The 24,160-nt window shown below is 39.9% G+C and overlaps 2 protein-coding genes across 5 annotated transcripts in view; one reads left to right on the plus strand and one right to left on the minus strand.

Moving 5' to 3' along the window:
- Window positions 1–934: 934 nt before the first annotated feature.
- On the minus strand, window positions 935–14,514 carry LOC110968558 (putative beta-lactamase-like 1). The gene is given in 9 exon segments (XM_051949440.1): window positions 935–2,406; window positions 2,590–2,695; window positions 4,860–4,979; window positions 4,982–5,079; window positions 5,553–5,710; window positions 7,712–7,791; window positions 10,257–10,286; window positions 13,887–14,027; window positions 14,225–14,514. Coding segments are annotated over 8 exon segments (1,677 nt in total). The 5' UTR covers window positions 13,993–14,027; window positions 14,225–14,514; the 3' UTR covers window positions 935–1,427.
- A 4,991-nt stretch (window positions 14,515–19,505) lies between these two features.
- The window catches only part of LOC110968556 (ephrin type-B receptor 2-like), a 63,652-nt gene continuing 58,997 nt past the window's right edge, over window positions 19,506–24,160 (plus strand). The window contains exon 1 of one of the 4 annotated variants that reach the window (XM_051949352.1): window positions 19,506–19,809. In XM_051949352.1, coding sequence (XP_051805312.1) covers window positions 19,710–19,809 — 100 coding nt within the window. In that variant the 5' untranslated portion in view covers window positions 19,506–19,709. The remainder of the gene's footprint in view (window positions 19,810–24,160) is intronic. The other 3 variants (XM_051949351.1, XM_022218461.2, XM_022218460.2) reach the window with 3 other exon arrangements.

The following is a 24,160-nucleotide window of genomic DNA, read 5'->3' on the forward strand; positions in this document are numbered from 1 at the left end:
CCTCTATACTGGCTAAGTTAGGCAGAAGAGAATCCTAAAAAATAAGAGGTGTGTTGTTCTACCTTTAGGCCTGCTAAAGCCTTATTCAAACTATAAGATGGATGGACACTGTTTTAGGTCTGTAGTATCTCATGCATCTTTGCATTCTGCAAACTGAGGGTATGCATTCCACCCAGGCAACTGGAAATACAGAATGGCAACTTTCTGACAGGATGAAGAAGAGCTTTGTATTTGTTGAACTTGGCTAAACAACATGAAAAAGCTATTTAAAAAAAAAGAAAAGAAAAAATAAAACAGTATTTGACCGTTTCACAATAATACAGCACATGCTTGCTGTACATGAACATTGACACAAGTGTCCATACAGACCCATGACCATCTTCTGGATGGAGACCTGAGATGTGAGAACCACAAAACACCCTCAGTCCAAACACCACTGAAATGGCCTTTAAGTGTTTGTTGCGAGAGTAATTCTAGAAACGTCACAGCAATGAAAATGAGATTATGTCAGTTGAATAATGGTAGATATGACAGCTTGCCCAATTCTCTGCTTATATTACTTTAGAATAATTCTGCTGGCAGTGCTATTCATCATGCTAATTGCTGCTGAGCATGACATTTTTCATCTACTTGCCAGAAGTCCACAATTTTCAGATCCATATTTGTTTGATCACCTTGCAAGAAGAAAGGCCAAAATCTCTTCTATGAAATGACTCGTACTGTATTTGTTGACTCGGTCTTGGCTCAAAGGTCAAAGTCTGTTGATAATGAAACCCATCATACATTGTAATGTAATCAAACCCTGCCTCAGTGAAACCTCTACAACATAAATCAGTTTAACTGTTACTACAGTTGGCAGTGTGTCTAAAGTGTCCTTCCTTGATTACACGTTAGTATTGCTTAACAAACAATTAATACAATAAACAAATAGCACTTATATTAAATTTGGTCTTTATTTAATATATCATTTAACTTGTAGATGTATTCCTCATAGACACTGTGTTGACATGTTTGCCTGCTGGGACTGATTCTTGAAAATCTTAACCATTCAACATTTTAGTCAGTTGTGTTTTACCTCTTTAGGTCACACTGCAGGCACTTAAAAGATAAAGAAGAATAATGCCACATTGTAAATGAATTAAACACCCCTTAGCAAACATTTTTACAGCAGTGCCAGTTATTGAACAGAAAGATCTGTCAAAGATTGCCTTGGATATTTGGACAAGAGTAAATGGTAGAACTGATCATTTGCACAAGAGTTTTACATAAATAATACAAAATACCAGTCCAGAATAATTATAATAAACTTAGCAAGAGAGACTCACATGACACTGACAACACAGTAAAAAAAACTGTGATGTGTTTTCAGTATCAAGTTTCCCACCTCATCTGTCCCTGTTAGTGATGAACTTGTTGAATTCCAGTATTTATGAAGTAAAGTAAGGTCTGCCAGCTACCCTCATCACCCTGTATGTGTTGAGTCCTGGGGAGTCAAATCCTGGTGACACACCTTTTTTGGTGAAAAGGTAGAAGTTGAAGAGTTGTCTGTCCTGTGCCTCCAAGGAGACCGAGGCACTATTAACTTTCAACTTGCAAGGATAGGGGCTCTCAAACACCACCCTGAACACCCTGTCCTCAAGGTAATCCAGCTTAATAGTTCGGTACTTGGATGGCACATTTGTGTCTACCTGTGGTCCAAACTGCTGCATGACAAGCACCCCATCTGAATCCACCTTAATCTCATAGAAAGTCATATTTCTGTAAGTAAAAAAGCCAATATATGGAGCTGGGTCAGGTGGTGGTCTGAGAATTCGCCGAGCATTTCTGAAAGCATTCTCCACTGCAGGGATGAGATAATTGTATGTCTGGCTCACAATGTCTCTGTCGGCAGGCCGAACCCCAGCCATCAGGATCACTAGACCCAGCTTCAGACGTGGCACCAGAGAGAAGGTGGCTGCAAATCCATCTAGGTCGCCGTCCTTCCTCACTACATCGTAGCCGAATTGTTCGTTGATCTCCCACGGTGTGCCAGTGGAGTTGGCAAAGTAGCCACTATGACATCTGATGATTGGGGTCAGCATGGTGTTCAGTGTGTCCTGGCGGAGCAGGGCCCTTCCGTATGAGCCCAGAAGAGCCATCATAAGTTTGGCCATGTCAGCTGCTGTAGAATACATCTGACCTGCTGGCCGGTACCAGCCAAGGTTGTAAAGGGGAGCTGGCTGGCCATCGCTGTACACACCTACAGCCATTTGCTTCTGAATCGCTGGAGTCAAATTAAAACCAGTGTCCTTCATGTTCAGGTGCTTCAGAATGTTGTCCGAAACCCATGTCTCAAAATCTGAGCCACTCACCTTTTGGGCCAAGACATTGGCCAGTAAAGAAAAAGCAACATTGCTGTAGTGGCATCTGAGGGGAAACAAAAACCAGTGTTACTGATGTTTGCATCTGCTTAGGATACAAGTTGCCTGAAAGACGGTGGCCTTATGCCCACTTGCTCTAAATATAGATGTTCTCGTTCCTTTCATACCACAGAAATAAACTTAAGTCATCAGAGTCAAAGACAAAGCAACACAGGAAACAGAGTCTTACTTTGTGCCTGGGTCTGCCACGAGAACATCATCCTGTAACAAATTAAGGGCTGCCTGTGTGTCTCCACTCCAAAGGAGATTAGTTGACCTTAATCTTCTGGGTAACCCTGTAAAAATATTAAACTTTAGTCAGTAAAACTGGTGGATAAATCTGTGGACTGTTTTGTCCATGACCTCTTGAATGCACTGTCTCCTTTATCAAATCAACTGTATGTTAAAACCTTTTACAGATGCCTGTGCTAAAACATTTCAGATACCACTTAACACTTCTGTGATTAATATGCATTAGAACAGTGTACACAATCATTGTTGTGTTTTGACATTTTTCAAACAAGCATAAAGACTAAGTCTCAGTAAACAGAATTATAAGGTAATGCTAAGATCCGTATTAACTCAGTTATCCAAAAGTAGGTGCACTATGGATACCATCTGAAAGTTTATACAAATTCAAACTTTTCATCAGGTGTCATCAACAGGTCAAGTTTTCTACAATACTTCAGTTACACGTTAGCAACTGCTAGCATGCAGCATCTCTAATTGTGTGTAGTAGGTAAAGTCATATCCTATAATTCCTTCCTTGTCTGGCAGCTTGTGTTATGGTGTGAGTCTGTGTCCTAAAACAGAGCGCAGATAGACACCTACACTCAACTTGACTTCCTCCTCTGTTAATCCTCTGTAATTCTGAGAGCAAAGAGCTGATTATCTCTATCTCTGGACACAGCTCAATGTAATTATAGCTCCGATTTCTAAGCCAAAGTTAGCCAAGGTGCTGTAGTGGGTGGTAGAGACATGTAATTAACAGGAACAACATGGTGCTGTGTGCGAGTGTAGACCTACATTTGGACCTGTGTACTTTCTTCACACTGTTGCTGAGCTGCTAAACTGTGATGTCATGGGATGATTGGAAGTGAACTCTTGCTACAAATGGCAAGAGATATCCATCATCGTCTTCTGTTTACATAGATATGAGATATCAGTAGCTGCTCCTCTTTATTTAATAGAGCTATTATTTTTGTCAGTTGAGTTTATCAACTTCAGGTCAAATTTACATACTGGGTTTCTTTTCTTGTTGCCAGTAATTTAGTATCCATTGACATATAGGTCATTCCACCTAAGTTCACCAAATTTGGAAAAAAAAAAGTTCACACCTGACCATCTTATATGTACAAGATTTTTTCTCTGTGCATATAGTATTAAGTGGAATGTTTAAAATATTTGGACACAGGTGTTGTGATGTTTTGAGTAAAAAATTTACAGAGGGATAGGGTCATGTCAATTTTTGAATTGTTTTCTTTGTGTCAATCTGTGTAGCTATGTTTGAAGTGCCATAACTTGGGTTTTTGCAGGCTCATTGATACGTAGATGTGTCTTCAATAACTTTGATAGAATAGTACAAACCAGTTGTATGATGTTGCAAATTTGGTGGAAAACTGTCCATGTTTTTTTCTCTTCCTATATTTCACAAACCATAAAACCTTTAGTTTTCACCTTAATAGACAGATATTTCCCTTATGATGGCACCAATATGAGCTTTAAAAAGTAAAATATGATACCATTCAGAAACTTACTTTATGAGAAAAAATTATTTAAAAAAATTTTTTTTGCATTTCTGACAAATATTTGAACATGCATTGAGCAGGTATGATAGACGAAACCACTCCAATAATGGTTTCAACTGAAAAAATCATGTAATATTGCTACTGGGTAAAAGAAAATCCTGATTTTCCAACTCAAAATTCAAAGTCAAATAATTTTTTGATAAGTGGCATCGAAATGATGCATACCATAATATGGCAAAATGATGAAAGAATAAACATTATCCTACTTCTTTTTTTTTTTTAGGGATTTTTAACTCAAATCTAAAGTTAATTGTGACCCCAGCTTATACACATGGTCAGCTCAATCAATATTCATCACTTTTAAAAAATTGAAGATGACCAGGGCATTCGGTGAAATGAGGCACAATGGCCCATGCAGTGTCTGCCCTGGCAGAATGATTTTCAGTTGCTAGTTAAGCAGTAAACATAGTGTTTTTCATGTCTAGTAAATAAAGATATATATTTTTTTGTTATTAAAGTAATCTCTGTAATTCAACTAACAGCTTGACCTACTGTCTGTACCTCATCCGATCTCTGATTGACAGGCATTTTGTAATCACTGAGCAAATGAGGTGATTCTTTACAGATCTGGAATATTCTGCCTACACTGTTTTGTGATGTGTGCTGCTGTATTTTATTCAAACATGGCTATTATGCCATTTAAACAGGTTACCTGACAGCTGGCTGGCCATCCTGCGCAGGGTGACTGCAGGTGAGAGGCTGCTGAGTATCTTGGATGTTGAATATCCTGGCCTCCCACCATTCCCCAGTGGGTTTTTGATGGTGAAATTTCAGTGTACTTCTCCAGAGGATCGTCCAAAGAGGCCACCAGGCCATCTTCCCACAATTTATATAGCATCAGTGTGGGGAAGATCTTTGAGAGACTTGCAATTCTGCAATCAGTGTGATTAATATGAGCACAATGCATGCTTAGTCTAGTTAATTAAATAAATGTATCCTGGTTAATAATACAGACTGGCATACATACTTTCCCCACTAGATTTACTCAGTATTGTGAGTGGTTGGATCTCATCGATCACAGGGCCTATATGAAATGTATTTACGGTAATGCAAATGGTCTAATCCTAACCCTTACCCCTAATTCCAATTCTAAGCTACAGATCAAATGCAGTATTCAATGAAAACTGAATTAGATTGCCAGCTACGTCATGTGAGGCAATGATTATTGTTCAGTCAAAGCTGCTATTATTATGGACTGTCTTAACAGCTTTTACGATTGATAAATTAATATTTATTTGGTATTTAGACAAATCATCACTTCCTGTTTGTCATGCCATTTTCATATTTTATTCTAACCTCTCCCCTGCTTGCATCTCTACATAACAAGCATACCAGTAAATCTCACCTGTACACTGTGTACTCATTGGGTACAGATGAGGATGGGTCACTTAAGTTTTTCTGGCCAAAGTTTCCATTCCAGAGAACAGAGTCATTTAAAACCACAATGGCTGATATTGCTGGTAGCTTGGTGGTATGAATGCTTGACCTCAGGAGTACATCTGCCTGTTAGGAGAAACTTCATTAAGACCATGGGTAATATCCAGTGCCAGCTGGTGAATTTTTCTCTTGGGGGGCGCAGTTAATTTACCAAACCAAATAGCAGAGTCGGCAACACTGGAATACAACAATTGATGTAAATTATGTTCAAAGCCATTTGATGTGCTATTACTATGCACCACTACGAGGGTACACCGAAGCACTACTGCTGAGTCAAATAAACAATTAAATGCACGTAAATGTTACCAGCTAGTGAATTTGAATTTATCTCCCCAGTGTTTGATATGATTTGCTCCAGATAAGGTGTAATTGGTACACACAAACCCTTAAAATCTCCTTTTCTATAATTAAACAAATTAAGAATGTATAAATATGCAAATCTATTTTTTACTTCAAAAGTAAAAAAAGAAACAATTCATTTTTCTAGCTTCAAAGAGTGCCAAGTGCTTCTTCTGTCCAGCAAAATCTTTGGAACAACATATTTATATTTACATACTCAAATAGACAAAAACAAATCCATACCTGTGAAACCAACAAACATTGGACATTTTGTTTAAAAAAAGCCTAACGATAAGACTTAAAGCAGACAGTGCTTCTGTGAGCTAACTTTGACATTAACAACCTTACATGACAATGAGAAAACAGCAAATCTGCATATTTAAGATCAAAGCAATAAAAATTTGTCACTTTGCCTGAAAAAAAATACTGAAACCATTAGGCATTATACTATGTATAACCGTGCATGTGACAAATAAAACCTTATTTAATCTTATCTTATCTTAGGCTTGGAGCCCAAAGAGCCCAAAGCCCTAGTTACGTAGATTACGTACGCCTTGGACTTACGTGTTTTCTGTATGTGTTGCTTTGGTATAGCTTCGTAGTTAGCTGGCGACTTGTTTTCTCATCTTTTTTTACATAATGGCAGATAAAGATCCAGGGGGACCCAGCCGTAAAAGACAGTCATTTTTTGAGGTCAGAGAAAATAAAAGACAACTGGATTGCGAGAATGCAAAAACAAAAGTGATTATTGGCGAATCATTTGGGCGATGGCGTCAGCTCAAGCAACAAATGGACCTAAAGACAGATGCTTTGGTTGCTAAATTCCTTCTGGACAGGTAAAATGTATTATTGTATTAAACTGCGGCTGTAGGCAACTTCACGAGTCCTACACAAGTTTCTGGAGGGAGGCGTTTCTTCGTAAATGTTAAGAGGGGGGAGGTTAGAGGGGGGTGAGGGAGAGGTTGTATGTGCGCATGCGCATGCTACATTCAAAGTCGTAGGAAATTAAATCTCCTCTAATGCCTTAAACCCGATGAGCTATATGTGCATCGGGTGCCCAATAAACAAAATTATTTAATAAATACCAGCGCACCATGAAATAACGTTCAATCCACCCCTGAGCACCTCTCAGATTCAGCTGTCGTCATTGGAGTCGTGATGAGGATCTTCAGGAGAGACACAGTCTCTGAGAAGGTGTCCTGAAGATTGTTGCTCATGAAGAGCTGGTACAGAGCCACTGCACCATTGCAACTCCTGAACTCTGTGTTGCTGAAGATGAGTGACAGTTCAGCGCAGGCTGACCTGCAGGGGGCGGTCAGCCTGCACCCTGTGGTCTCCTGTCTCTTGTATTGAAGAGGAACGAACTGCGCATGTCAAAGTTATAACGAGAGTCAATGGGGAAAGATGAGTGCGCCCCGGCCATATATGTCCACTATTAGTAATTGTAGACAACGTCGGACGTTTCTAATCTGACTTTTTATTACAAATTATACATTTTTGTAACTCTCTACAGGCTCTATTATCCATTTTGCTTGTTAAAACATAGGATATACATGTATATGTAATTTTAAAAACGTTTTATTAAAGGAAGGGCTGTGACTCTACATGATGTGAGACAGAGGGGGCGGTGCCCTAGCGCCCTCTATTGACCAGCCGCCCCTGGTAATATCAATGAGCAAACATTTTACACTGAATGTAATAATTGAAAAAATAGCTGAACAGATTCACCTTTTCTAAGGCCACCCTCAGTGATGTGATGGGATGTTCAAGGGGCACAGGTTCAGGGAAGCGAGGGCACAGCTCCTCCACTATAGCTTTTTTGTGAGTATTTCTGTGGAAAAAGGAGGAAAGGCAATGTCATCACTTATAAGACTGGAAACACAACATATACAGAAGCAAAGATTTTTACTTTTTAGAAAACGTGATAATGTTGTTTGATCATTGATGGATGACGCACATCTAACTCTGTTTAGCATGTTATTGGAATCAATAAGCTTTTGTGTGTGAACTTGCATAGGACAAACACACTGCAAAACGCTTTGTAGAATCTAGCTCAGCTTAAAAGCCATTTACAATATATATAGGTACAGATCGATAGATCGATAGATCGATAGATAGATAGATAGAAAAAAAGTCACACACTAACATTTTGTTGGACTGCTAAAAGCAGTAATAATAAAATAATAAATAATAATATTACATTTACATCCATTTATGCTGAAAAAAGATGATATCTGTGTTCATTTTTTATTTTTTTTTGCAGTTGGCAGCCTGAAGTTTAGAGAAGTGGAAGGTCCTCGCTGCAGTCCTCAAACCAGCAGGATAAAATTGTGAAGATAACAATATAAGTATAAACCATAAATTAAGAATAGTAAGACACTAAATAACCTTTGACTAAAAAGACAGCGAGCAGACAATTTTCATGCCTGAGATTTAGAAATAAATTCAAAAGCTTAACATGATACTGTGCAGCTAGTTAGAGATATTGGTCATCAACCTTTAATCTTGTTTTTTTAAGAAGGCGAGATTAACTTAAAAGTTGCCCACTCCATTGTTGTAACTTCAGTTGGTTATGGGACACTGCAAAAATCCTGGAAAATGATTTATTGAAAAGAGTGGGAACCTTGTTATTATTTTTCTTTATTTATTATTTATTTTTTTGTTCAAATGTCATTATTTTTCATTTTAGCATTACTTTTTTAGCATTACTTTGTTTATCATTTATTTATTTTGTCTATTTGAATATTGTAAATATTAAAGATTGACAGTATAATATCTGTGTGTGTATAGCTATTTCTTTATTACCTATCTACTTAATATATTTTTTATATGAATTCAATGGTTTTAATTATTCTTAAGTAAGCAGTAAAAGAAGTACATCTCTGACGTTTATAACAAACCAAGCTGTTCTAAAATCGGTTGAAAATTGAGCAATCTACAGTGATTTTAAAATCCATGCTCCATTGACTTTAATGTTATGAGTGATCGAGCAGCCCTGTCCCAAGATGGCCGCCATGTGGCGACGTTGCTCCCCATAGGCTGACAGCGCTCAAGAGACATCGAGTGTTTGTATATATCTATGGAGAGAGCACTGTCCCCTGTGGGGCCCCCATGCTGCTGACCACAACATCAGAAACACAATCCTGAAGCCTCACGTACTGTGGTCTGTTGGTGAGGTAGTCGATGATCCAAGCAGCCAGGTGACAGTCTACTCCCGCTCCCTCAAGCTTCACCCTGAGGAGGGAAGGCTGGATAGTGTTGAAAGCACTGGAGAAGTCAAAGAACATGACCCTCACAGTGCTGCCAGTGTCCTCCAGGTGAGTCAGTGATCTGTGTAGCAGGTAGACAACTGCGTCATCCACTCCAATGTTCGGTTGGTAAGCGAACTGCAGTGGGTCCAGATTAGGGCTCACCAGGGGGCGTAGATTCCTGAGGATGATCCTCTCCATCGTCTTCATCAGATGAGAAGTGAGGGCCACAGATCCGAAGTGGTTTGGCTCCCTGGGGTTCCTGGTCTTTGAGACAGGAACCAGGCAGGAAGTGTTCCACAACACTGGAACCCTCTCCAGACTCAGTTTGAAGATGTGGAGCAGCAACTGACAGAGCTGGTCTGCACAGTCTCTGAGGATTGTGGAGCCGATTCCATCAGGACCTGCGGCTTTCCTGGTCTTGAGCTTTTTTAGCTCACTTCTCACCTGATCAGCAGTTATGGAGAGGCTGGGGGTGGAGGAGGATGACAGGAGAGGGGGTGATGGTGGTGGTGGTGGGGGTGAGACAGGGGGAGGTAGTGGGGCTGTGTGTGAAGTCCAGAGGTGGTGGAGGGTGGGGGAGGAGGGGAAGGAGGGGAGGTGCTGTTGGTGGAGCTGAGGTGTGAAGAAGGAGCTGGCTGGTCAGTGCTTTGATGAGAGGGAGGAGGAATAGAATAGAATAGAATAGTCCTTTATTGGGGGAGGAGTGGGAGCAGAGCCAAACCTGTTAAAGAACAGATTCAGCTCATTGGCCCACTCCCGGTCTCCTGCTGCAGCTCCCCTCTCATGGCCTCCGCTGTAACCAGAGGTGGATCTCAGGTCTTTCCAGACCCCCCTTGTGTTATTATTTTTCAGATGAGATTCCATCTTGGTCCTGTAGCTGGCCTTATCCGCCTTGATCTTCTTCTTTATCTCCTTCTGCACCCTCCTCAGCTCCTCTTTGTCCCCAGATCCAAAAACCCTTCTCTTCTCCTTCAGCAGGGTCTTCAGTTCTGAGGTCACCCAGGATTTGCTGTTTGAGAAACACCGTACTTTCCTGGTTGGTACAATATTCTCTGCACAGAAATTAATGTATTCTGTAATAGTGTCTGTCAGTGTGTTGATGTCCTCCCCGTGTGGGCCACACAGCACATCCCAGTGGTCTCAAAACAGTCCTGCAGCACCTCAGAAGCCTCATCAGACCACTTCTTCACATACCTTATGGTGGGGGGTTGTTTCTTCACCCTTGGTATCTAAATGGACTGCAGTCTCACCAGGTTGTGATCTGAGCTGCCCAGCAGGGGGAGGGGGGAGGAGCTGTATGCGTCTTTGACGTTTGCATACAGTAGGTCCAAGGTTTTACTGTCTCTGGTTTTGCACGTCATGTACTGGGTGAACGTGGGGAGAGTAGCAGAGAGTGATGCATGGTTAAAGTCTCCTGAGATGATAGTAAGAGACTGAGGGTGAGATGCTTGCAGCTGGGACACTTCACTGTGGATGAGTTCTCAGGCTGCCGCTGCATCAGCCGATGCGGGATGTACACAGTCATGGGCGTAACGGACGCGGGGTACGCGTGGGACATGTCCCCCGCACTTTCCACATCTGTTCCCTCTGTCCCCCGCACTTTTTTCAGCCGTTACAACAGCTAAACCCGTTATTAGCATCCAGTAACGTGTTTTCCCGAGCCGTCTTTGAACGCACCATGAGCGCATGCTAACGCAGGTCTTCCACAGGAGACGTGCTGCTGTGCTGAGCAGTGCTGAACGTGCGTCTGGAGTAATGTTTAGCAAACCAGCCAGAGCCAGCAAGAAGAAAAAAAACTTTACACAGTTTTTTCCAAACAAACCGTGTAAGTTGTGTGACCTTGTTGGATGCAAACAATGTTAGACTTGTTAGCTAAATGATGACAAGGTAAAATGTGGCAATATATCAATATGTTAAGCTAGTTAACAATAATTCAAATGTGGTTGCCTCTGTTACATTACTTGCTAATTAGTTTATTCTTGGAATAAACCCAGTCCTCTTTCATTTCTGGGCAGAAGATGTGCTTTTTTTTTTTTTTTACTCCTTCTCTTTCTAATTCTATCTCAGAATTTTGATTTTCAGATTTTTTAATGATTATTTCCATAACAAAGAGCAGAGTCAGGCAGGAGATGGACCAGAGGCAGCGGCCAGCAGTAATGTTGACCATGCAGGGTCTGCAGAGGTGAAAAAAAATATATATAAGTGGCTGAGAAAAAATATGTCTCTATGGGTTAAAGTGATTTTGAGGTTAAATTCTACTGCAATTTTTACTCTTCCTAATGCTATTTCAGAATTTTTCTTACCACATTTTTTTAAATGTTTTTTTTGCCATAACAGAAAGAGCAGAGTCAGGGAGGAGATGGATCAGAGGCCAGCAGCAGGGACAAGGATGTAGGGTCTTACAGGTAAGGAGAGATTATAACTTCCTGAAAATAAGATATCTATTGCAGGGAGAAACCAGGCAGTACTGATCATTTCATGTTCAGTGTTTGGCTCCTTTGGTTACTCGTCCAGTAGATGTTCAAGGGACATTGTTGTCAACTCAACTAGAGTTTGGCCACTAAAACTTTAGATTTTATAGTTTAAAGTTTTATACTTTGTAGTTTAAAGAACTAGCCTAGTTGGTCCCCTGGTATTGTATTGTGGCTGTTAGGGATTAGGGATGTGGTTCTTTAGCCACTAAGGACGGTGCAATTAAATGTAAGAGAATGATAAATCCTCTGAAAAATTTGTCCCCCTCACTTCTGAGATGGTGGTTACGCCCATGTACACAGTAACAGCTATTACATGTGAAAGCTCCCGTGGCAGATAGAATGGACGCAGACTGACCGCCAGTAATTGAACATCCTTAGCCGCTGTTTTACGCTAATGTGCCCCGCATTACACTCTAATTCACATACATCGCCAGACCCCCTCCCTTCCTCTTACCGCTCTCCCTCACGTCTCGGTCTGCTCTGACGAGATGAAAGCCATCCAGAGTTAGGATAGAGTCTGGAGTCCATTCATTCAGCCATGTCTCGGCAACCATCAAGAGGCTGCTCTCCCTATACTCCCAACTGCTCCTTGGTCAGCCCCGCCACCTCATCCATCTTGTTCGGGAGAGATCTCACATTTCCCATTATTACGGATGGAACGGACGGCTTGTAGCGTCTCCTCTTCTCCCGGTGCTTCGCTCCTGCTCTGCGGCCTCTTCGCCTTCTCCGGAGCTCCATTGGGATGTCGCTTAATCTGTCCCATCGCAACTGCCTTGCCTGGCTCAGCGCCAACAGCTGATCTCGACTGTAAACAATGGCGCCGTGTTTGAACGGGTCGCCAGCTGAGAAACTTACGAGTTCCGAAAAAAAGAGTAGAAAAAGTAGGGGAAGCGCCAATTGTACCTCCATTGCTGCACTGTACAAATGCGATGCACCCACTTGAGGAATAGAATAAAAGGAAAGAGAAAAACTACAAGAAATATTTAAAAACACCTAGAGTTAACAGGAGCTGCTGTAACTGGCTGCCGCTATCACGGTGCCATCTTGAAAAAAAACTCCATTGATGAAAAGACCTGATCATTCAGTATATTCAGGTAGTCTGTTGATCTCATTCCTTGGGAACATAATGTTGCTGAATCTGACCAACCCCAGATCATAACCCTAACCCCTACAGGCTTGTAGGCACTAGACATGATGAGTGCATCACTTTATCCCCCTCTCTTCTTGCCCTGATGCTCCCATCACTTTGGAACAGGGTAAGTCTGGACTCATCGGACCACATGACCGACCACATTTGTTTCTTGAAGAGGATGGTTCCACTAGCCTTCCAGGTTTTAATAATCCATTGGATGGTTCTTAGCCTGGTTTCAGTAGTTTCAGAAACACCCTTAGTTGTTTTCTTTGCTTGATGCAGGCCGATAATTTGATCCTTCTGAGACAGATTAACATCCTTGCCATGACCACAGGATATGTCATTTGACATGATAGTTTAAGAAATGAGAAGCTCCTCACTGCATCAGCTAGGAATAAATAAGTTGTTGCCAGCTGAAATATATTAATCACTGCAGTAATTATCCACTGGGGGTGTATATATGAATACATTATTACTTAATGACACTAAATTACCTAATACAGTCTTATATTAGGACCGTGTTGTGCAGTTTCTAATCTATCTGTACTGGAGGGAATCTTGAATCATAGCATTCCATGCTAAAAACACAAATTTATAGCAGTACAGGAAGAAATAGTAGGAAATATATTTCTGATGCACCTACAATATACAATGGGCTGTTTATTATGTGACTTATTGATTTCTTTAAGGACAGTGTATTCTGTTTTTTTTTTTTGGATTTTTGAATTTGAATTTATGTCACATACAAAACATCTGAAGGGAGTGACTGCTGTGATTTTCTTCAGAAAAACCCAGGACTACTCAGTTTCACACTCACTCTTCCTGCTGTCTCTCAGCAGGAGTTAAACTCTGCTTAACGGAACTGGTAATCCTGCTGTTACTATTTCCAGCTTTGTGTAATCCTGCTGTGGCTCCTGCAAATGAGCAATTATACCACAGAGGCTAAGGAAGACTCAGGTTCAAAAGTAGTTCTAGATTAAAATGAACCCTGCATCCTCAAAAGTCACTCTGTGAGTGTAAATCTGTGTTGGTTAAAGGAACTTTACCTGTCTTCAACTTTGGCATCCTATACTGCCATATAAAGCAGCAGGTCATGACCACAGAGAGCAGAAAGAAGACAACTATGCCCAGCGTATTCCATTTCACCTTCATCTTGCTTATTGCTTGTTATGGGCAGCAAAGGAAGCCTAGAGAACAGGATAATATTAGTGAAATGCTTTGAACAATAAGCACCCCCAAAATAAGGCACAAACCTCCTTGGCATGTTTTTCATGACATTTGACCCTTTTGCCTGACTAATGCTGTCTTTCTCTGTTGACATCTAAAAATTTCATCAACATTATTTTTTACAAACAGGAAATGCATGACAGATTGGGTTACTTACCAAATGAGTGAAAACAAGCCTCTCTCAGATGTCTCTCATTATCTTTGTGGTATTCTTCATCTTCACACAGAAAAAAATCCACAATTTCATTTTCTCTAAGGTCCACAACGAAGAAGCCAGAACTGGATGAACTCAGCTCTACTGTTTCTGAGCATTCACTGGCCACGGACTACTACCTACATGCACTTAATCCTGACTGTGATCCTTGACTCTAGATGAAAGGCTGACTCTGTTCCCACTCCGCAGTGACATCATAATCTGCTGAGAGATTCAGCTACACAGCCAAATGTAAGAAGGGCTGTGGAATGGAAACCTGCTAAGCACTCATCCTCAGCAATCAAATCATCTCACATCCTCTGGGGTTAATTCCACACACACATTACTCATCCACCGTTGGATGCTCATCATCACCATATCATCGGGAGGGGGATGGTTAAGTATCACAAGGAAATACATGAAGATCTACCACTTGTGAATGAGCACAAGTTATATGGTTCCATACAGAGGAGAACTAAGCCGTTTTCTACTGAGACTTCTATCTATCTATCTATCTATCTATCTATCTATCTATCTATCTATCTATCTATCTATCTATCTATCTATCTATCTATCTATCTTGTGAAACATGTTTTTTAAAGTAATTTAATTCAAAAATATAAACTTTCATGTTTGATTATTCAGCTAACTTACTTGACCTGAAGCTCGTAAGGAGTATTGTCAAGACGAAGGTGAGAAAGGCCCGACCCAGAAATACAGATCAGCTAAAAACTGGTATCAATGTAACCTGGGAATCAATAATGCCTTAGCAGTGCTGATGTATAATAAAACTTCTGTTCTTTACCCACAAGCATTTTCCTGAATGAATGAATCTATCACTATTTTTTAAGGTTTCAAATCTCATAATTTTCATCACTGCAAAGTATGTGCTAATTTGTTATGTTATTATTTTTTAATCTAACAAATGTTTATATGGTCAAGATGAAGCATCATGATCAAATATACAAAATATTATCAAAACAGAGGAAGTGCGGATTTTAGTGCAAAAGCTTTATTTTGTCAAGTAACAGACATTTTGTTTATGTTATGATAGAAATAGACTGAGCATACCAAAATGAGCAGCTTAAAATCAATTTCACCAATTCCATGTTTGACTGGTGCAGACTGTCAGAGTTCCTTTAGGGAAGCTTCTGTGTTCTTTGCAGGACAGCAATGTATGTGTCCATGCCCTATGTTTCAGAAATACCCTATCTGTGATGATTAACAGTGGAAACACGGGATGGAGAAGACCTATGTCATGGCTAAGCAAAGCTAATAAAGCAGCATCTGTCTTCACCCCTCATCACTATCAAGAATACATTCATCTGAAGCCATTGACCCATGATTTTTGTTTTATAAATTACCGACTGACCTGACTACAAACTCCAATTCATCTACTAAAATGGAAGGTTTTGCCAAGTATGTTTTGGAAAAATATATACAGATTTGTCACTTTGATGATGTTCATTTGCAACATTTTTTTCCCATTCTTACCACACAGGAGGAGGTCACTGTAACATTAGACATGAGGCTGTATGTCTTCTGTCCTGTGTGATTAGGTTAAGCCTATAAGCTCTGTGGCATAGCAGTGAACGTAAACAAATGCATTACTCGAGAGACATAGGGGCATAAAACTAGGAAATATTTTAATTTATATTTTAATTTCAATTAAAAATGTGTTTAATTTTAACACTTGAATAAAATAAATTACATCGTCTTTTTGGACAAAAGCGTCTGCTAAATGAAATTGTAGAATTGTAGACATCATACCCTCTATCACAGCCACTAGTTCTACATAAAACTGCCCTGTTTTAAACTGCTGGCTGCATAATTTCATAAATGGAATCTAAGCTGTAAGAGATGCAGAGGGAATGATTAAAATGTCTTCTGCTGCAAGGTGCTGTTTGTTCCTCGACAATATACATGACTAAACATAATGTGGATAAAACTTTAATATACAGTTCATCTGTGAACATAATTTCTGCCTGGATCACTATTGCCTTTTGTTATTATAACTGAGTGAGCCCTTGTGGGCTGCACGGTAGATCGGTGGTTAGCGCTGTCACCTCACAGCTAGAAGATCCCCGTTAGATGTCCCGACCTTCCTGGGATCTTTCCCGATGGTTTTTGCATGTTCTCTTTGTGCATGCATGGGTTTTCTCCTTGTTCTCCGGCTTCCTCCCACAGTCCAAAAACGTGCCGAGTTTAATTGGTGGTTCTTAATTGTCTGTAGGTGCGAATGTGAGTGTGCTTGTTTGTATCTATGTGTAGCCCTGTGATAGACTGGTGACCTGTCCAGGGTGTTCCCTGCCTTCACCCCTAATCAGCACAGATAGACTCCAGCCCCTCTGCAATCCTACAGAGGATTACGTGGTGTATGCCTAATGGATGGATGGACCCCTAGTGGCAGAAAGTACATACTGTGGTTTAAACCAAATGTTTATTGTTTTACCACAACACAGGCCCCTAGCCTTAATGAAGGAGCCATTTTAAGACAAGACATTATACAAATACCTAACAAAGCTGTTTTTATGTCTTAACCTAACCAAATCTGCATGGATGGTTTCATTCTATTCTAATGAAATTGAGTTTTTAAGCAATAATTATGGAGGTAATAGGAAGGAGAAAAATGAGACTTCGCAGGGCATAGGCAATAAATTCATAGAGTATTTTTCTTTGCAATTTTATTATATTTTAATTTGTGTTGGATGTAAATTAAGCAAAAATGAACATTAACTCTACAGTTGTGCTCATAAGTTTACATACCCTGGCCAAATTTGTGAAATATTGTCCTTTATTTTTTAGCAAATATGTTTGTTAATGGAAACATTTTTCTTTCATTTAGGGCTGGTGTTCAGACAAAGATATTTATTGTCATGCAATTGCATTTGCTCTGATCATTCATGTTTTCATTAAAGAATGGAGCACATTTTACAAATTCTGCCAGGGTATGTAAACTTATGAGCACAACTGTATATTCTCTGTTTTATCTAAGACAATACCAACAGCTCTTCCAAGGTCCTTTCCCTTTTGAAATGTGCAGAATTATTATTCCACTCCTGCAGCAGAGTAGAAAATCATTTGTCTTTAAACATCTATTGCACTCATGGTGATGTTGACGCTAAATACTTCAGATAGCAAGTTAGTATAAACCTGGCAGCTTCCTGTTGGCATTTTCTGAGTGGGTGGCTAATATTATCTCAGCCTGCGGTTGAATTAAATTGCAATGTGTTCAGTTTGAAAAACAGCCGCAGAGACTGAATCTGTGGTAACTCCATCATCAACGTATTGTCATGTTACATGGCCCAGATGTGTGCTACACCATAACTGATTTGTAACAGTTTCAGAGCGCCCAGACAAATAAATATGTCCGGGATGTCAAACCAGAAAATATTTCCATATGTCCTTATTTCTTTTTCTTTTTTTGGTAGCCAATCTGAGTTGCCCTGACCTCATTGTTAGGTGTCATCCAGTGGATACATGTGTTCCATTGTGCAATCCACCAGTGATTACAGCAGATACACTGCTCTGTCCTGCTTTGCTTTTCTACTGGAACTGGAACCCCGACATCGAGAGCAGCCACAGAAAGGCACCAGCTTTACTGCTCAATCTATGACCCATAAGTCAAGACAGATTACATCTGATTGGATCGTTGATGGCACGTCTGACCTACAATCTGCTGCATTCTCACTGCCGTTTCCCTGGGCGAAGGTTTCCATGGGAACAAGCCCTGGGCTCCTCTAATCTGTTGTTTTGCAGCCCTCACTCATCTGGAGGCAGGCTGGATTCTTTTTTGTCAGGCCCATATTCTTCTGCTCTATTTCCTCACTGTGCTCTCTCTCTCTCTCTCTCTTGCTCTGCTGCCAGCACTACCTCCTCTCTCTCTCTTCCCCTCCCTTATTCTCTTTCGGCCACTCCAGTTTTATGTTATGAAATGGCTCAGACAGGTCAGCTGTAGAATCCCTTCAGACATGGCAGCAGTGCAGCCGAGGCAAAAGACTTTGCTCTCATTGAACTCTACACATATATACATGCATTAATAAAAACCTATTTTCTTATAAAAGGTTACTCTTACACCGGTTTTGTATTCTTTCACTTTACAATGTTCCAACCCAAGTTATATATAGAAAACAGTTCATGAAGAGACATGTGCTTATTCATAATAAAAGAAGAAGGAATAAAAGAGTAGGGAGAGAGATAAACTATGATGGAGGAAGTATTCAAGTCCTTTCTATGTCCCAGCATGACAGTGTAAAAATACTATAATGAGCCCTGCATTAAATTCCAGCTTAAGAAGAGAAGGATTATTTATGAAGAGAAGTATTGACATCAGAATGTAGAAAAAGGTCCACAACTGGCTTGTTGCTATCGATGTTACCATGGTCTGATATTACCAATGCTAATGCAGATGTGCCAATGTGTAAAAAGCATTTTTCTGTTTATCTGCTTGAGGTGAAACTCATGTTGACACCTCATGGACGTTAAAAATATCTTCCATCTCACTTTTCATCTCAGCCAGTATTCCAGCCCAGTTAATCACTAGAAACAGGACCAGTCAATTAAAAAGACATGACAAATGAGAAACAAGAGCTTTCACTGAAAAACTATCATTTGAAATGATACGTCACTCGCACAATAACTTGAGATGTAGTGCCCTTCCAAAAGGTTGCAAAATAAATCGAATCAGAGAAGAAAAAAATTCTACTGAAGAACTCTGCCACCTATAGAAATTTTTTTTTTATAAAAACCAATGACTTTCGTGGCATTTTGTGGAATTAATGTCCTGTTTGGGACTTAAAAAGTTATTTAACTGGAACAACGTGCAAGGTTTGGAGAGGAAATGATAGAATTGCTAACCACAGTTACAAGCGCCATGATGTCAAATAAATAAATCATCCTTTTATTTTTCATCCATTTAAGTCACACTTAAATGTAATCTGTGGATTGGGTATTTTTTTTTCCCAACTCAAAACACGAAGAAGTACACCAAGCTAACAGTTGTTACAAGCTAACATTTGCTTGCTAACTGTTTTTACAGAAAGCACAAAAAGAAAAAAAAGTTACGACTTTATCTTTAGTTCATTGTAGGCTATTCCAAAACCGTTCCCACCGCTGTAATTAAATCATATTATGTCTAGTTGCTCTGATTAGTTAACCAACCTGCAACTGTAACAGCTGATTAACCACAGCCAATTGATTTTCAACGGCAGGACGAGTCCCAGTGGTTTTCTCAGCGAAGCCTTTCATTAGGGGGCAGTCAATGGGATGCCGGTGTTTCCTCGTTTTCCCGCCCCCTTCTTTTGGTTTCGTCCAAACTGGCCTGAGCAGCAGCTCATCAGTCTTTATCCCTCTGCTGCTGCTGCTGCTGCTGCTGCTGCTGCTGGGAGGAGGATGATCTCTGTCTCCGAATGAATGCGCCGTCAGTGGCCCGCTGCTGGACGGCTACGCGATGAATGCATTGGCTTTTTACAGTCAAATGCCTGGAATGACTATTATTATGGATATCTTTTATTTTCTATGGATACTGCCGCCGGTGTGGGCTGTCGAAGGTAAGCCGACGTTCAACTCTTGGTTCAATGTGAATGGGTGAATATGTGTGATATGTTTGGACGCGCGCAGAAAGCGAAGGGACAGCTGCATCATCATCATCATCATAACATATATATATATATTGAAACAATGAGTGAAACTGTGTTTTATCAGAGATTTGGAGTCCTGTTGATGTAGCTTTATGTGAGCTCACTGTACTGAGACCTCAGCTGCAAACATGTTAGTCGGCTTCTCTAGCCTGTACTCTTTATTTGCCATCAGTAGAGTGCCATTGCCCCTAATATTATTTTTGCCCTTTCTTATAATTTGACTTACCACCTGTGGAGCTGCATCCACACCACAAACCTCAAGTGCACATGGAAGATATCATTTGATCAACAGTACTGAACATATCTGTAGGGTCTTTCATCTTGTGTGATCTTCTGGATTAGGGCTGGAGTCTATCTCAGCTGATGTAGGGCAATGATAGGGTTACAGGTCACCAGGCTATTACAGGGCTACATATACAGACAAACAAGCACATTCACATTCACATTCACACCTATAGACAATTTAGAATCATCAGTTAACCTCAGCATATTTTTTGGACTGTGTTGGGAAGCCAGAGCACCCATGGGTGGTTTTTTTTTTCACTAGCATGTTTGAGAACAATCTCCACAATATAAGGCCCCAGACTTTCTAGCTGTGTGGCAATGCTGCTAGCTACTGCACTACCTTGCTGCGCAAGCCCTAATTTATGTTATCCTATTTTATCTTATCTGTCCAAACATTATTATTATTACTATTAGACCTATTTTACTTGTCATATTGTTTAGACCTATTTTACTTGTCATATTGTTTAGCCCTTTAAGCTAAACTGTCTATCTGCTGCATGTGAATTTATATACTGTTTGTATCAACAACATTTTCAGGAAATTAGTATGTCTGGAAGCCCAAATCTCAGCTAAATGAGGAAACAGGACATAAAGTCGGTGTAAGTAACTCTGTTTTTGAGGCTGGTATGATTTTGGACAAACAATCCTCCAGGAAGTACAGTGATGAACAGGCAGAGTAAGAGGAGACCTGAGTATGTATGGATATTTAACATATTTGCACTGACATTTACTTCTGTAACCTTCATTGCTTCCTGTGTGTCGGTTAGTACAAATCACACTGAGCAGCCAAGCATAGGCCAAACAAATAACTTTAAAAATGGACATACCAAAATTTGCAGATTTATCCAATAAAATGTGTGGAAATGTCAAGAACACTAATTTTTTTAAAAAAAGTTTCAAAATGTATCCATTATGTCTTCTTAAATTTGGGATAATGTTTGTATAATAATGCTTAATAATTGTCTCAAGACGCTTTACAGAAGCCATATGGCGTAAATATTTTACAAACTATAATCAAAATAAAACCTAAAACAAGATTATTCATCAACTGCATCTCCTATAGGCAAAATATCAATAAAACTATAGCCAAAACACCTCATTTGCTGAACTTGTCCTTGTAAATAGTTGCTATAATTTACTGATGTTCTTAAAACACCTCACCTCGCAGGCTACATTACACAACATCTAGGCAGCTATGCACAGAGAAGCCTTTAGTCTGCACTCACTTTCTGTAGTACAACTGTTCTGACAGGTGTGTGACAAAATGGCTCTGAAAAGAACGAAAAAAAGATGTTCTAATATCAGGTTCATCTCATTTAAACCAAGTGATGTTTTCTGCAAGGGCTGTTTTCAATTCAAATCATGTTCATTTAATCATATGGACCGAGCAACCACAATGCTGTTTCTGTAGTCAGAATGGGCTGATGAAATGCAAATTTTGTTGGCTTGAGGGTTGTGAGAATCAACTGTTACAAGAAAAAAAGATAAGTTGGATTTTAAAACAGGGCTTAAGATAAGGTAATATGATTGAGTTCATATACAATACAATACAATACAATACAATACAATGCCTTTATTAATCCCCGAAGGAAACACCTTGGAGGCTTCATCATTTTTAACTTTTCCTCAGTGGTGTATACTACCAAACACATATGTAATTCATCAGAGTATCACAGAGTCATTGTTATATAGACATCCTGGGGCATCCAGCTATGTGGGAGTCTCTGCACTCAGTTGTTTAGCAGCATTTCCCTGCCATGCTTCTATTCCTGCTGCAAGAGAAGACACATATGACAGGTTCAGTGTTGTTTGGTGGTTGTGCATGTGTGCGGGTGCGGGTACACGACTGCTCAGTGGAATCAGTGGACAACTTCTGCTTGTGGATCATACAAAGGATAGAATTTCATGATAAATGTTATATTTGAATCACTGAAACTAAATGTCAATATGGTGAATTATCAGAAAACATTTTTGAGAAGTCAAAGAAAAGTCATTCCACCAATTTTACTCATGAAGACCACTTTGGCCATTACTGGTAATTATATTGAGCTTGTGTATTTGAAATCTGAGAAAGTAGCCCTGATGGTATACTGTACAATAGTTTGGGAATGGAAAGGTGTTATTGTGACAAACCCCTCTACTTTGTACCACTGCAGTAATTTGGATGATGATTCTTTATTCTGTCCTTACAATACTAAAATGCTGGCATACTCTTGGAATGACTGTATATGGACCACTAGCAAACAGACTAAAAGTGCGAATGCAGGATAAGACAAAAAATATCAGGGCATCATTTTTATTTGTGTGACATGTTTGTCATTGGAAAAATGAAGCAAACATCACATACATCACAAAACATACATGAGTAACCATGGGTGAAGCATTGTGATATAAAAGATGAAATAAAATGCTGCTGGTAGTGTGTCTCATTTAGAAGTGATTTTAGTCTAAAACACATAATTAACAAAATTAAAACAGACAGCTTCTTAAAATTAACATTCCTATAATGTAACTGTAGTTATATAAGGACTTTCATATAGAGTCTGGACTGCTCCATGATTAGTAGAGGCTCTTCACTGTTTCTCAGGCTGGAAGCCAAATTTTTTATTTGCCATCAAGAGAGACTGGCTGCTCATGTAATGATGAATTGCTGGAGGATTGGAAAGTTTTCTCAATTTTTCACAGTCAATGAGTGTTATTTTATTGCGCTGCTAACAGTGATGAACCAGTAAATGTCTGAAAATTTCTTTTAAGATTCTGTTCTTCCTAAAAGTGATTTCCATTCTCTGCCAGAAACCTGTTCTCAGGAGAAAATTTGCAGTCCAGCATTTGGTCGAAATATGTGGGCAGTTAGTACTTTTGGTTTGAGACTAGTTCCAACAAAAGCAAATCCTGATTCTATAGCATAGAATAATATCTTAGACAATCGTAAGTGTGAAAATTTGTGGTGGACAAGGCAAGGTCCACAAAAAAAATGCTTTTTCCAATTTTGTGTGAACGAACTTGAATGAGCCTAATCTCTTCTACAACCCTTAGGACAAACATGAGCAGTGAGGGACCTTACTGATGCTTATTTGAGTCTAAATGGGAGCAAATCTTTGCAGCAGGTTCCACAGCTGGTGGAATGACATTCTTATTGGCTTGCCTTTCTGTCTCTTGATGTATTGTCAAAAGAAATCATGAATTTAGCTGTATTCTCAGTTGATCTACTCAGCTGTTGCTAAATTGCTTTATTATTTTTTGGGCTTTATTTGGCAAGTTAAGTTGAGAGGCAGACGGGAAAGTAGGGAAGAAGAATAGGGGGAAGACCTGCAGCAAAGGGCCGTTAGCTGGAATTGAATCCAGGCCGCTGTGACGGGGGATTTTGTCCCCTGTTTATGGGTCGCCCGCTCATCCCGTTGTGCTATCTGGCTGCCTGCTAAATTGCTTTATTAACAGATAAATTAATTATGTGATTGTCTCCTGACAATCAACTTAGTTTAGCAAATGCTGCTACAACAATCTTTACAAGGAAGGGATTGGACTCCACTAGCGTTACTGTAAAATAAGAAAACAGTCTCTGCCAAAAAGAGACCTATATCACCATGGTTATAAATACTTTCTGTAGCTCTGTGTTTCTGCTGCTAACATTTCTTTATTAAGCAACATTTCAATCAGCCCTTCTGTGAAGAATGCAGGGGCAATATTTTATTGACATGAACATGGACTCTATCTCATCTGTGACAGCATTGTTACACGGCATCTCAATAAAGTAACGTTACCGTCCTTAGAGCAACACTTTGCTGTGACTGCAGCAGCGTATGTGTGGGAGACTCACTTCACACGACAAACACACTAGTCTATGTTACTGTCTTCCTTAAAAGAGACGTGCAGTCAAGCTGTGGATGTTCAACCTCACTGTTAAAATATGTAATCCTTCCATCCTGGAATCTGTCCCAGCTGTCTAAGGATGAAGTCAGGGGACACCCTGGACAGG

The sequence above is a fragment of the Acanthochromis polyacanthus genome, chromosome 6, assembly GCF_021347895.1.
Source record: "Acanthochromis polyacanthus isolate Apoly-LR-REF ecotype Palm Island chromosome 6, KAUST_Apoly_ChrSc, whole genome shotgun sequence".
Lineage (NCBI taxonomy): Eukaryota > Metazoa > Chordata > Actinopteri > Pomacentridae > Acanthochromis > Acanthochromis polyacanthus.